General features: G+C 47.8%; 1 protein-coding gene across 6 annotated transcripts in view; it reads right to left on the bottom strand.

Moving 5' to 3' along the window:
* Positions 1-689: 689 nt before the first annotated feature.
* TRPC3 (transient receptor potential cation channel subfamily C member 3) overlaps positions 690-13,863 on the bottom strand; it is a 59,248-nt gene continuing 46,074 nt past the window's right edge. For 4 of the 6 annotated variants that reach the window (XM_079154013.1, XM_079154010.1, XM_079154014.1 and 1 more), the window contains 3 exons: positions 12,046-12,129; positions 3,037-3,112; positions 690-1,339 (listed from right to left, as the gene is read on the bottom strand). In XM_079154013.1, coding sequence (XP_079010139.1) covers positions 1,197-1,339; positions 3,037-3,112; positions 12,046-12,129 — 303 coding nt within the window. In that variant the 3' untranslated portion in view covers positions 690-1,196. The remainder of the gene's footprint in view (positions 1,340-3,036; positions 3,113-12,045; positions 12,130-13,863) is intronic. The other 2 variants (XM_079154011.1, XM_079154012.1) reach the window with 2 other exon arrangements.

Raw genomic sequence — 13,863 nt, forward strand, 5'->3', positions numbered from 1 at the left:
GATGTTCCCGTCTCACCTGCAGCCTGAGGAATGGAGTGGCTGTGTGGACGAACACCTCTGAACCCCTGAGCACCCGAATGAACCCTTCTTCCTCTACAACTGTGCCGGTCGGATCTTTTAGTCACAGCAGTGAAAAAGCTGGCTGACACAGATTTAATCATGGAAAGACACCAGGGACAGCAAGAGCTGCCCCAAAGCGGGTGGCCCCAGGTGGCGCCTGACACTGTCCTTTCAGGCAGGCACGGCTATTCCCATTTCTTTCCTTTCGCAGAAAGGAAACTCAGAGTGGAACAAGTGGGCAGAATACAGAGCCAGCTGTTGGTATCTTATTTATCATTAAAGCATCACACGTAGTAGAAATGAGGAGGTTATCATCAAGTAACAACCCTGTGTGTCCCCCAACTTGAGAAAAGACTTATTACCCATCGACCAAATTCACATTACTCACAAACTATGAACAAGAGTCTAAAACAGAAAGCAAACAGGCATCTATTTTAGAAAATCTTTAATGTGTTGTTCGGGACAATCCTATGAAACTTAAATATGTAATGTAATTGTATCTTCTATTAACCCATCTCATTGTTAAATTCTCACTTAGGGCTCACTGGTCCTAGGATTATCAGCAATGCCTAAAATTCTAAGAAAATCTTACTAGGTCATAGCTGGTTGTAAAATTTCTTCAGTTCTATTTTTAAAAAAACTCAAACTCTTCAGCAGGTGGACATGGGAAGGTATGCTACATAGTGATGAGCTTTTATTTGTATTTTATTGGCAGTTCAGTTCACTTGGCTTCAACATTTATTGAGCACCTACTATGTACCAGGCACTGTACTAGGTGCTGGAGACACAAAGATGAATAAGACACAGTCCCTGTCCCCAAGGAGTTTACGCTCTCTTGGAGGCAAACAGGTAGTGCAAAAACAGCGTATACTCTAAAATGGGCAAAACTGTCAGTAACGCTGTGATATTGGGCCTTTAAATACAATGGTATGTCATTGTTTGTAATGTTGAGGCAGACAATGAAATGCATTTTCTTGTGATAAAACAGCAAAATCATCAAGCCCTAAACCTTTGAAGAGTCACATGATAAAGGTAGTTAATGCTAAGAACTCACACCAGTTTTTCAAGTATTTTGCACTTAGAAACGTTATTGCCCACATGTGTGCTGCAGTCTATGCTGAGGCGCCAGCCGTGCCTCATTCACATCTCAGCACGCTGGGACTCAGCTTCTCGCTGAGTTTGTGGATCAGGATGGCCAGTTCTTCGGTTGCTTGGCTCTTGTCCTCCAGCAGTTCATACCGAAGGCTGGAGATGTCTTGCTTGATTTCTTTCAATTCACCTGTATTTGTATTAAAAATATATAATTGGTGATTTGCTCTTTGAATTTAGAAAAGAACAAAATAAAATTCATGTGATTTGAATGTATTTGCTTTCTAAAGTCTCCCAAGGTAGCTATTTGTTTAAGAAATAGCTGTCTTTAAAAATACACTGACCTTTGCACAAAGCTATAAATATAGTCCAGCTACGTTTTTAGCATTAAAACTCAAAGTATTGTCCTTTGGCTAAACCAACTTTTTTTTTTTTCCTTTGTAGTGCGGGATCCAACTCAGGGCCTCTGCATGCTGAGCAAGTGCCTTCCACTGAGCCCCACCCCAGCTTTTAATGCAGGGTTTTCTCTGTTAACTGGTCTGAGCCTCTCCCATCATTTGCCCTCCTCCCTCTGTCCCCCAGACCTTGGTGATCTCTCCCATTTCTAGCAAAACTGACCTCCACTAAAAAGTAATTTTTTGCAGTACTGGGAGCCAGACCCAGGGCCTGGCATGTGCTGAGCATGTGCTCTACCCCTGAACTACATCTGCAGCCCAGTTAATTTTCTCACGTCACCAGGTACCACTGTGAGCTGCCCTTCCTTCTCGCTCCTACTCGGCCCTTCCTTGAATGCAGAGACCACACACCAGTGCTGCATTTAATCTGCCAGTATAGGAAACAAACTATTCAACCTGTCAGCACATTTGTTTCCTCATTTATTAGATGGGAAAAGTACCTCATGTAATATACTACATGAGCAACACGATCAACTTTCTTATAAGAATTCTGTCCAAAACTCGATCCTCATTAATTTCCCTTCTGTGGGCCAGGGCTTGCAAAGCGCTGCTTGTTTTGAAGCCCGTACAGCTCCTCCCACTGTAGTTCATTTGTCTTCCCTGGGCAGATTCCCGCTTTCCAGACCATCCGCCCATCCCAAACCCGTGTCCCTGAGACCGCGTCTCGGTAAACCACTGGGTTGCTGGTTCTCACTCACACATTCATAGATTTCTTGTCTACATACACGCGCCACTGGTTTGGCTCAGATTTGCAAGGGGTTCTCAGAGGAGCCGGGTAATGCCTCCACAGCCCGCCAGGGATCCCACCACGCTCAGCCCTCTCCCCTCCTAGCGGTGTCAACAGGTCTAAAGGCATGTCGCTGGCGTGGAAGGTGCCCTTTCCGTTTTTAGGACAACTTATTTCTCCAGGCTTGTTTTCCCAACTCTAGGCCTGTGCTTTGAGTCCCTTCTCCAGCCCTTAAGGAAAAATGTCTGTATTCCAGACACATGCCCTACTGAGGAGGAGACACACATAGGCAGGAAGCCAGCGGGGAAGGGACATTCATGACAGAAACTTCAGACGAGGCAATGGAGCCGGGGTTGTCTGGAGGTCTCTGGGAGAGGGTGGGGGTCTGTCTGAGCCGCCTGCTCCTCTGCCTGCATCACTGGAAAATGTCGTGTCTCCTGCGAACTTGTTGGATATGAAGCAGGTGCCACAGAGCACCCGGGTCAGGAGACCCACAGGCTCCTTCGCGGACGGCCACCTCCAGTGCCAAGAATCAGGCTGGGCAGTCTGAAGAGGGGAAACTGCCTCCGAGCCACCTTTGAAACACTGGCTACTTGAATGGTGGGGTTTTGGAGGAGGAGTGAGGAGCCAGACTGCACCCCGGTGGGATTTGCAGCCTGTCTGGGCGGCTTCCCTGCCCAGGGCTCAGTCATGGGGGAGGCTTACCTTCGTTCACCTCGTCGTTTTCCTTGTCCACTTGGGCTTTCAGGACATACCGCTTGATCAGTCTCTTCATTATCTGCTGTTGGGCAAGAAGACGTGGTCAGGGGCCACACTTCCCAGCACCCTGCGCCCGCGGGGCCTCCCACGCCTGGAAGACGTTCTCAGAACTAGGCACACAGCCACCAGGCTCAGAGTGTCCCCCTTGCATGCATCCTGAGACTTCGCTGCACCATCTGCGAACTTCTCTTATGCCTCGGAAATGAAAGCAGCTTTATAAAAAGCTAAGTTGGAAGATTTCAAATTATGGTTCCTCTTCCAACAAAGGAAATGCTTTCTCTGTCAGGTGCATTGACACTACATTATCACCTACAGACACTACCTTTGTCTCACTATTTAAAAAAATATATGACTGTAGGCTCAATACAGAGAATTTGGAAAATACAGAGAACAACAAAAGAAACAAAACCATTGATAACACCACAATCCAAAGATATTTGTTGTTGTGATTTTGGCGTATGTCCTTCTAACAGCTTTTATTCAAATTTTGTATATACATAATTATTACATGTATGAAAATTTATCATGTTATATCACATGCTTTCCCCTCATAACGTTATATATTATTGTTATTTTCCACTCTAAATAAGTGCTCTTATAGGGTAATTATATGTCCATATGGAAAAAAAACTGGAGCCTTAGTTCATACCATGAACACAAAAATCAATGCCAGTGCATCTTAAGTGTGAAAGACAAAGCTTTCAAATCCTTTAAAAAAGTATAGGACAAATATTTATTTCAAAGTAGAACTGGACTTTCAAAATCAGATAAAAATTCCCCACTGTAATGGAGAAGATTGTTAAGTGTCATTAGAACCCAAACCTCTGATTATAAAGATGCTGAGGAAAGGGTGGGGCAAGCCGCAGACCGGCAGAAAGTCCTGGCAGGACTTACGACTGACAAATAGTTTGTATCTGTAATGTAGAAAGCTGCTCCCCCGCCCTTTCTGGTGCAGCCATTTTCCCCGCCTCCCAACCACTTGTCAATCTGTGAACATCCTGGCTAGCTATTGGTTCATCAGTCAGCTGGCAAGTGTCCTTCTCGGATATTGGTCCCCTGTTAGCCCGGAGGAATTCAATTGCTTTACTGTAGCTACCCCACCATCTTTTCTCATTCTTCTGTCTGTCCTCCTCACTTTCTCTGTCCTCCTGGCTTTCCACTCTCTCTAGCGTGCATCCTTTCTCATTCTCTTTCTTTTTCTCTCATTTTCTCTCTTACCCTGCAGGGAGACACTCTGTTTGCTTAATAAACTCCCTTATGTGATTTTCTGTGTCCGGCGTGCTTTCCGTGGGATTCCTTACAGTATCCAAAATGTAAAAATTTTTATACAAGCTTTAACTCCATAGGAAAAACTTAAATGAGCCAAAGGCAAACAGGCATTTCACAGAAATGGAGACAGATCACCAACAAGCCCAGGGAGCAGGGCGCACTCTGTTCTTGGGAGATACAGTTTATTAATTAAATTGGATAATGCCAAGCCGGGTTGGAAAAGACAGGGATCAACGAGAACCCTCACTTTCCTGGCTTGCGCATAAACAGACAAACCACTCTGAACGCAGTCTGGTGTCATCTCCTGAAGCCGCACGTGGGCACACCCTTGCCGTGGAGAGCGCAGGCCCGGTGTAGGGCCTAGGGAACGGCACAGGTGGACCCAGAGACAGGACAACAACCACAGCAACCCGGCCCAAACAGCAAAGAGCAACGGAGACAGACAGGTGGTCAGGTAGGGGTTCCGCTGCCCTGCGGAGAAGCGAGCGAGAACTGGCCACACACGACAGTGGGACAAAGAACCTCAGAAGCCCAAGTGAAGGGAGACTTGCTGCCACCTGGGCAGCGTGAGGACGTCCTCAGGACGCTCAGTAGCAAATGCATCTGTGTGTTTCAGGGCTGCCTACTCATTTCATAAACCTACGTTTTGAAAAGAAAACCGAAGCAAGAGGATCAGAAACCCAAACTTTGGGATAGTGGTCGCCCCTGGGTGGATTTTGGGGCGGGGCAGAGAAGTGCCAGAGCCCTGGGTGGACAGCCAACATCCCAGGCAGCTTTCCAAGTGTGCATACAGTGGTGCTCTGCAGCGCAGCATTGCTGCACATGTGACAAATACCACGCAACCCACCGGGCACTCTGGTTCCTCCAGACACCTGCTTGGGGGAAGAGCAACATGCAGAGCCCACGCAGTTGGAAACGCCCCCTTCACCAGTCACAGCAAAACAGAAAACCCGCTGAGTGTGTGGGATGCAGAGCCAGGTGGTCTCGAGGTGCTGGGGAACTTACACGCTTCCTGCGGTTCAGCGAGTGTTTACTGAGAGCCAGTTCTGTGGCAGAGTACCAGGCTCTGTGGCAGAGCCAGGGCTGCCGCAGCGGACGCAGTCCCCACTCTGGGGAGACTTCTCATCTACCCAGAACAACTCCCAAGAGGTGAGGGTATGGGGATCTAACCAAGTCAGAGAACAGTGAGGGGGATTCTTGCAGAGGGAAGCGATGCAGTGCACACCAGTCCAGAGCAGCCTGGACAGCCAAGATGTGATCAGTGGAAAAGACCGACAGACAAGCAGAGCCAGACGGTGGCGCTGCTGGCGGGGACACTGAGGGGCATGTCCCCTCACACACACACTTGAAAATAAAAGAAGGACTGAGTATCTAATTCCATTAAATGAAGATTTTTAAAAAGAAGATGAGAAACACTTTTGAAAAGATAAAAGGGCAAGTCCTAAGGAGAAGACTGGAGAATCCGACTCTGTTCAGAGGATTTTTGAATTTCACATAATAAAGGACACTGGACGCAATGTAACCAATGTCCACAGGGACTTTTTCTGTTGTCCTGGAGTTGATGATAAGCTTAACCCCAGGCGCCAGTTGCCTTGGGCAGTTGGGGCAGCCGCCTCCCCTCAGGGCCCACCCAGAGTCACAAGGCCCGAAGCTGCCACCCGTTTCCTCCTGCCCACCCACCATCAGGGAAGGACCTGGGTGGGGTCCTGGGCCCGCAAGAGGGAGCCTGTTCACATTCACTCCATCCCTGTGTGAAAGGCAGGGGAGTCTCCTTCCCCACCAGAGCAACCGGAGCAGGACTCCCAGGCAGCCACTGGCAAACAAAAGGAGTCTGGCGTCCTGGTCCCAGTTGACTTCCTGCCTGTTCCTGATAATTAAGGCAGAGGAGGAGCAGCCAGGCTCAGCCTGCACTCCCAGATCTCGTCACCCAGATGAGGTTCCATGGGGCCGGGTGGGAGGCAAAGAGAAGGCAGTGGTATCGCCTACTTACCGGATAGAGCGGGGACGTGAGCTCGTGCAGGAGCTGTGCACAGGGAAGTAGCCCATAGCCTTCTGGCTGCCACACCAGGCCCTGCCCGTCTGAAGAGGCAGCACTCTGGTGTGGGCTACCCAGAGGACAAGGGACAGAGGACACCACAACCTGGCCACTGACAGAGCAGAGGTGACAGCTGGGGAGAGACTGCAACCTGTAGTTAGGTCAAGCGAAGTGCTGCTTGTCCACCTCTGCCTCCTGCTCAGGGCCACGGACCCTGGAAAGCGGGGTGGGGGCGTTGCATAAGGAGCCCAGCCTCCTGCAGCCTGGCCTCCCCCTGCAGCCTCCAGAAAAACTTACAAAATGTGAAAAAAGGATCCATTTTCCAGGATGTTCACTGCAGCACAGCTTACAATAGTCAAAAATGGAAAGATAAGCTACATCTCCTTCAATAGAGGAAGGAAAAGGCAAAAAATGGTTTCTTCCATACAGTGGAACGTTACAGAGCAATTAGAATAAATGTGATATACGTGTAACAATATAGATAACAGTATGAAGATAAATGAAGAAAAAGCAATATAATGTTTACACAAATTAAAAAAGACTCAAAAAGCTAGTACATAATGTTATGAATGTATTTGTGTACTAATAAATATCTATAAGTGTGCATGGGAAGAGCACACATGGACTTTCAGGTAAGAAAGACCTCTGGGGAGACCAGAAAGCTAATGTCATAGAGTAGGGGTATTTCAGTCATGTCAAAAATTTCCTACAAAACTATCCAAAAGACCCTGGCAGAGTGCTCTCATTTTGTTCCTGCCACAGGCTGGCCTCCACCAAGTACTCAAGTGGGCCTCTCACCTCAGCCTCCAGGGTGACTGGGACCACAGGCCCTGTCTCCACTGCTGACTTAGAATATGGCGAAGTACTAGCACTTGTCATATCAAGGTGGCAGCGGCACAGACGCAAAGAGAATACTTATGGCACTTTTCTGTGTTTGCAAAGCCCATAATTAGTTATTTTAAATGTAATAAGATAAAAGCTCTTTGGCTATTACAACCAGTGGTCTTCTAATGCAGCCTCTCCATCATGGGCCTTCGAGTTGCTGCCTCTCCAGCAGCAGGAGCCCTTCAGACCTGGTGAACAGTTGTCACGGAGACACGCAAGGCTAGGCGGAGCTGGGAGAGCATGGTTTTAGGTGGTCTACGTGACCACCAAGGACTGCAAAAAAGAAAACCTCTTGAAAATGAAGGGGAGGCAGAATGTGTGGAGCAAGGAATCTGAATTTGAATACAGGCCTTTATTTACAAACCCAGAGCTTAAGGCACTGAATGCCTAAGCTTCCTTTTCTCATCTCAGTAACGGGGGCAATACAACTCAGCACAGGAAGAGTTGTGCAGATTAGACAGCCCAACGCAGGTAAAAGCCTGGTCCTGCTTGGAGAAGGTTGGCTAGAGCTCGTGGGCTTTACTACAGCCTGAAGCCAGGACGCTGCCGCTCAAGTTCCCCAATGCAACGCAACGCTGTTGCAAAAACTTTCCCTAAGTTTTCTGAAACTATGCGTGGGAAGTCTATGTGATCTTCCATGCGTGCCAGAAGGAAAGGTGGTAGGAAAGCAGAAAGCTTAAGAAATTCATGTGGGGTTCAAGTTCCCCAGAAACAGCCTGAACAGAGCTGCTCATCAACTTCCCTCTCTGAGGGGAAGAAAGGAAGGCACGTGCATCACCTGCCACCTTCAGCCTGGGCTCCCGGCTTACGGGTTCCCCTTCAACGTCTGGTGTGGTTTTAGCCGGTCCCACATCCCACAGAAACTCCACCGTAATGTTTCCAGCTTCAACACACCCCTGCACCAAGCCCCAGCCCCTCTAAGGCAAGAAGTCTCCTTGGTTCGTGTTGCAGGGAGTTCATGAGAATCCTCTGGAAGGTGGCCTGCCTGGTGGGCCCAGGCAGCGCCCTGGGGCAGAAGCAGAGTCCCTCCTCCGGGTCTCTCCCCTGTTGCAACAGCTCCTGAAGGAGACCCCTCTCCGCCTCTTGAGCTGCTGCCTGGCTCTGGTCTTCAACACAGTCAAGAAGGTGAGTGGCGGGGACTTGAGTTGGGACTTGGCTGTGGAGCCGCTATCTTGATGGCGCGATGGGAATGTCACGATATACCTTGCAGAACGGATCCAGGCAGATTTCTCAGTTGCTGACTCCGGGTCCCTCATGGCCACCTATGCTTCTGTGCAGCAGCACATCCTGCTTGATCTGTCTTAAGATCATAGTGCTATAGGCAGCCACCGGGAAACTCACAGGCAACAAGTGAAAGTGCATTTAGAAATCTACCTTCAATGCCCAAAATCAGATTGAACAATAACAGATTTTTTGGGTTTTCCTCTTTCGGTCAAGGCTGTAGATCATCTTCCACACTCCAGAGATCTCCAGGAGCTTTTGGACAGCAGCTCGTGAATCACCATTTCAGGACACTGCGACTTCATGGTGTAGACTGCGGATTTTCTCTGTCCACGAAAGGCCTCGGAAAAGGTTCCAAGAGCTGGAACTGAGTGGGGCTAGTGCAGACCCAGCTGGTCCTTCTTGCAAACAAAACTAGGCTCCTTTTTCAACCCTCCCCGGGGACTGGGGGGAGGCGTGAGGTCTGGGTGGTGGGATGCCTTCTCCCCCAGGAGCCAGAGCCTTTCTTTTCTCTTGCTTGTTGTTCAGGGATTCAAATTCAACCTGCAGTTGCTAAGCACTCCCGCAGGTACTTCCTCTCCCCTCTCCCCACCTGCCCGAAAGCGGGACTTAAATCTCCTTCTGAGAAACATCCCCCTCCCCTCTCCCAGGCCAGGCCCTGCCATCCCCACTGGGGACAGAAGGTCACCACCAGGACGGGTCTGCACAAGCCAGCCTTATGAAGATAGCCCTCCATTCGATTCCCCAAATATTTATCTTTCCACCATTGCTACCCCTAGGAGCCAAAACTCTATTTTCTTCATCTTGTCACTTCTCAACAAATTTATTGCCTTTTGGCAAGATACATGTAAGCTCTAAATTCTAGCTGGGTGATTTTATTTTATTTTTCCCTATTGTTAGCCTGTCTTTTCACAGTTCAATTTGCAGACCTCTGGTACTGAACCTAGGAAGGGAAAGGGAAAGAATGACCACTTCCTGAATTCTTTTTGTTGTTGTTGGCATTATTTTTTTAATGTGGTGATGGCGACTGGACCCAGGGCCTCATGCATGCTAGGCAAGTGCTTTACCACTGAGCTATCTCCCCAGCTCTCCTCTTGAATTCTTGAACAGGAAAGAAAAGTAAATATCCATTTTTCTTTTAGTCCTTTAGTGGTTGGTTGGTATTTGGGGTTCTATGTGAATTGTACCAAATTAATCCTGATTAATATGAACAAAATGAAGACTAGTCACAGGACATCAAAGATACCAAAGATCTGAAGCAGTAGAAAGGCACGATGTTTTTAAAAGGAAATCAGAACATCATGAGATGTCAGATCTTACATCATATCACTTGCTGTGCACACATCTGTGATCCTAGCCATTCAGGAGGCTGAGGCAGTAGGATTGGAAGTTCAAGGCCAGTACCAGCAGCCTGCAAGATCCTGTCTCCAAATAAAACAAATGACTGGGGCAGGGGCTCAGTGGTGGAGCACTCTAGGGATCAAGGGGCTCAGTGGTGGAGCACTCCAGGACCTCCCCCCACAAAGATGTTAATTCTCCTTAAGTAAACATAATCCCAGTAAAATACCAACAGGCTGTTTTGTGAACTAGACAAGTCAACTGTAAAATTCAAACAGGACAGGGGAGAAAGAAAGGGGGGGCAGAGAGGGGGAGAGAGAGAGAGAGAGAGAGAAAGAATAGCAAAGAAAGTAAGGAAGTCTGTAAAATAAGAGTTCGGGGTTAAGAATGCCTGTGCCTGGGGGTTCATTTGTTTGATTTTGTTTTAAACTACAATAATTAAAATAATATGTTCTTATAACATGAATAGAAAGTCCAACAGAACAGAATGGTAAAACTAGAAATAAATACAAATAGATACTGGAATTTAGTAAATAATAAAGACAGGATTTCAAATCAATAGAAAAGATTATTCAAACACATGGAGTTATGTAATCATCTGGAAGAAAAAATTAATTTCCCTATCCCACATATTATGCTAAAATATATTCTACATGGGTTATATTTTCATGTAAAAGATAAAAGAATTTAAGAAATATGGGTAAAAGGCTTATTAAATAATCTCAGATGGGAGGTCCTGTCAGAGAACACACCCCTCCAGCCCTAATGGGCCTGCGAGGTGTCCGAAGACGTGGGGAGGCAGGAGGCAACGACACACCCAGACCCACAGCAACTGGCGAGAACCTTGCCAACCTGAAGCTCAACAGCTCATGTTTTAAAATATTAAGAATTCCTTTTAGTTTATACCAAAAGCCATCAAGAAAAGCAGATAGACACGGGGTCCTAAGAATACAGACCCCTAAACATAAAATTAAGGTCGATCTCATTCACGGTGAAGACGCGCAGAAAGCCCATTCTCGTGTCTGTTTGGCTGAGACCCAAGCCTCTGGCAACACATGTGTGAATGAAGAAGGAAGCGGAGACTTAATAGGTGTCCTGCAGGTGTGAACGTTACAAGCTCCATCAAAACAGCTTGATAATGACTAAAAAATTGAACACACAGATGCTTAAGCAGAAAATGCTACACATTTGCACATTTGAAATGTCAAGTGTGCAAGGTTATTTATGGCAGTATTATTTATCATTGTTATATACTCTTTCTGTCAGTAGGAGACGGATAAAATAAACCAAGCACACCACATAAAGGAACATGATGTAACCACTAAGAGTATGGCTTTGGCAATCAGTGAGCCAATCCCAGCTTCCACGAGAGCAGCGTGAGGGTGTGCCCGCTCCTTGAGCATCACTAGACACTGTCACCCTTTTGGTCCTCATGACACCTTGCACACACCAGAATGCAGAGACTCAAAATGGGCAAGCTGAGGGATGGAATCCAAGTGTCACAGCCAGCAGCAAATGCAAAGGGTATTGTACTGTATGTATTTATTTAGATACTGGGGATTGAACTCAGGGGTGCTCAACCACTGAACCACATCTCCAGCCCTTTTAATTTTTATTTTGAGACAGGATCTCACTAAGTTGCTTAGGGCCTTGCTAAGTGGCTGAGACTGGCCTTGAATTCACATTCCTCCTGCCTCAGCCTCCTGAGCTGCTAGGATTACAGTCATGCACAAAAGGTATTTTAAAACAGTGGCGTTGAAATAGTACAACCTAACAGTCACTTGGAAGATGGATTGCCCTAGGGAAACTGGTGGAAAGTGTCTGGCTTTCACACTGTGAGAGCTTGATTTATCTAATATACTCTGACTCCCACTTCTTTGTCCAGCTCAAGGTTTATGCAAACATTCTTTGGAAATTAGAGTAACACTTTTTTTTCGATATTGGAAAAATAACTCTTCTTTCTCACCCAAAAGAGGGAGGAGGAGGAAGAGGAGGAAGAGGAGAAAGAGAGGGGGGAAAGAGAAGGAGAAGGAGAGGGAGAGGGAGGGGAGGGGGAGGGGAGGAGTACTTGGACTGATTTCTAAAGTCCCCTCCAACAAGCCTGTTCTGTTCTCATTTTCTCAGTTCCACTCACTCTGCACACACGGACACACACAGACACACACATACGACACACACACAGATAGAGATGTCTCAGGAATTCTTACCTGATACCGTGTTGGCTGGTTGAGAATGCTGTTAAAACTGTGTGATTCAAAAACTCTTGAGTTAGACTGAGTGAAGAGGTTTAACTAGGAAAAAATACAATTAACCTAGTAAATTAGAATACATTTATTTGGGAATCAGAAGCACAGTCTACTGCATTCTCCTTGGTGACATTTCTGAGGATCGCCTTGTGGAGGTTGAGGTTTACACGTGATTTCATACAATTCCCAAGGCAAAATCTAAGTGGGACACGGGCTCACATGGTCAGAGCCTTGGCAAGGTGGGCCGTAACAGGGCTGCCGACCGAGAACACGTTTTTAAAAGTTGGCTCCTACTAAACAGTTTTTCCCGGGACCTGGTCTTGATCAAGGACGCAAGGCACCTAGAAGCCCAGGTCCAGGGAAGCAGTTCGGTGGCTCCCAGATGGGAACAGAGTGCACTGCAGGCCTGGATAGCACGTGGAATTTCAGAGCCTCAGCACCTGAGCACACAGAACACATCTCAAGCTTCTTGGCCTTACAGGAGCCAGGGTCACGCTTGGGAGAGAATTGGGCTAAAGAATTTCGAGTTTCTTTCCCTTTTTCTCCTTTTCTTCTCAAAGTCTAGACTTTGGGTAGGAATGAGAGCAAGAGGGATGTCCACTCCTGAGTGACCTCTTACTCATGGTCATGTGGCCACCTAGAAGATGTGGCTCAAAAGCTGGACCCCCATCCTAAAAGGCGGATTGACCCCAGCTCCTGAGACCCCACCACCACACTGTGGGAGGTGCCGGATGCCGGGGAGGGGGCATGGCTCTGACTGGCATTAGGTGCTGACCCTCCCACAGGTGTGCAGCTCCAGGGAAAACCTCACCCAGCGGAGTTAATTTTCCTGTTGGCCACTGGAGGTCAGTGTTTGCCTACCAACCCAGGTTAGCTGTCTGGGTGAGCAGAAAAGGCTCCTCCAGGGGCCTCCCTCTTACCAAAAGAAAAGCAGGAAAATAGGATTTCTCCAAATTGTTACTAAATGCAGCCTACAAGAGTGTCTATAACTGTGCATAAGATTAAAGAGCTCTGAACAGGTCTATGTGCAACTTAAAACAAAAAACCACAATGGCCATTGAAGCCAGATGTGAGGAGCCCGGGAAGCTGAGGCTCTTGCCTCTCCAGAGATCAATGCTCAACCTGTTTTCTGCTTCAGACCCTCCCTGAGATAAAGGGCCCTTTCCTGCCAGAGGCACAATACAGGCAGGAGCCGGCTCCCAAGGGGACACCCTCAGTGGACACCCTACGTGGAGCGCTGCCCTCATTCCCATGAGAAGCCATTCCTTTAGAGGGGTCCAGCGGCCAGGTCTCTGGATGTGCTCTCCTCTACCTGATTTCCCCTTTCTACTTTATGATAGGGGCAGGAAAGAGGCCAGTGGGCTCAGGGCCTACAGAAAGAAAGAAGAAAACTCCAAAGTACGCCCTAGGGGGTGCTAGAGCTGCAAACTCCCACACCTGAGAAACTTCCTTTTTATACTAAAACCTTTCCCAGTAAAGTCAGCTTCAGCAGCCGCAGGAGCTACCCAGGATGACAACTCCAGGCCCCTGTAAGACACCAGCTGCCCCACAGCTGAAACTACAGCTCAGGGGAGGGAGAGGGAGGCGCACGCCTGCGCTTGCTGCTGAGCACAGAGGCAGCCCAGTGCCACAGAGCTTGACCCGGCCCAGGTGGCCTGCCAGGGGAGGAATCTGCATGGTTTGGTTGTCTAATCTATCCATGGAATAAGGGTGACGCCTACCTCACAGAGCTGCACAAGGCTCAAGTGTGCTGCACAGCACTGTGCAAACTGTGGATAA

Source organism: Sciurus vulgaris (genome assembly GCF_902686455.1).
Source record: "Sciurus vulgaris genome assembly, chromosome: 9".
NCBI lineage: Eukaryota > Metazoa > Chordata > Mammalia > Rodentia > Sciuridae > Sciurus > Sciurus vulgaris.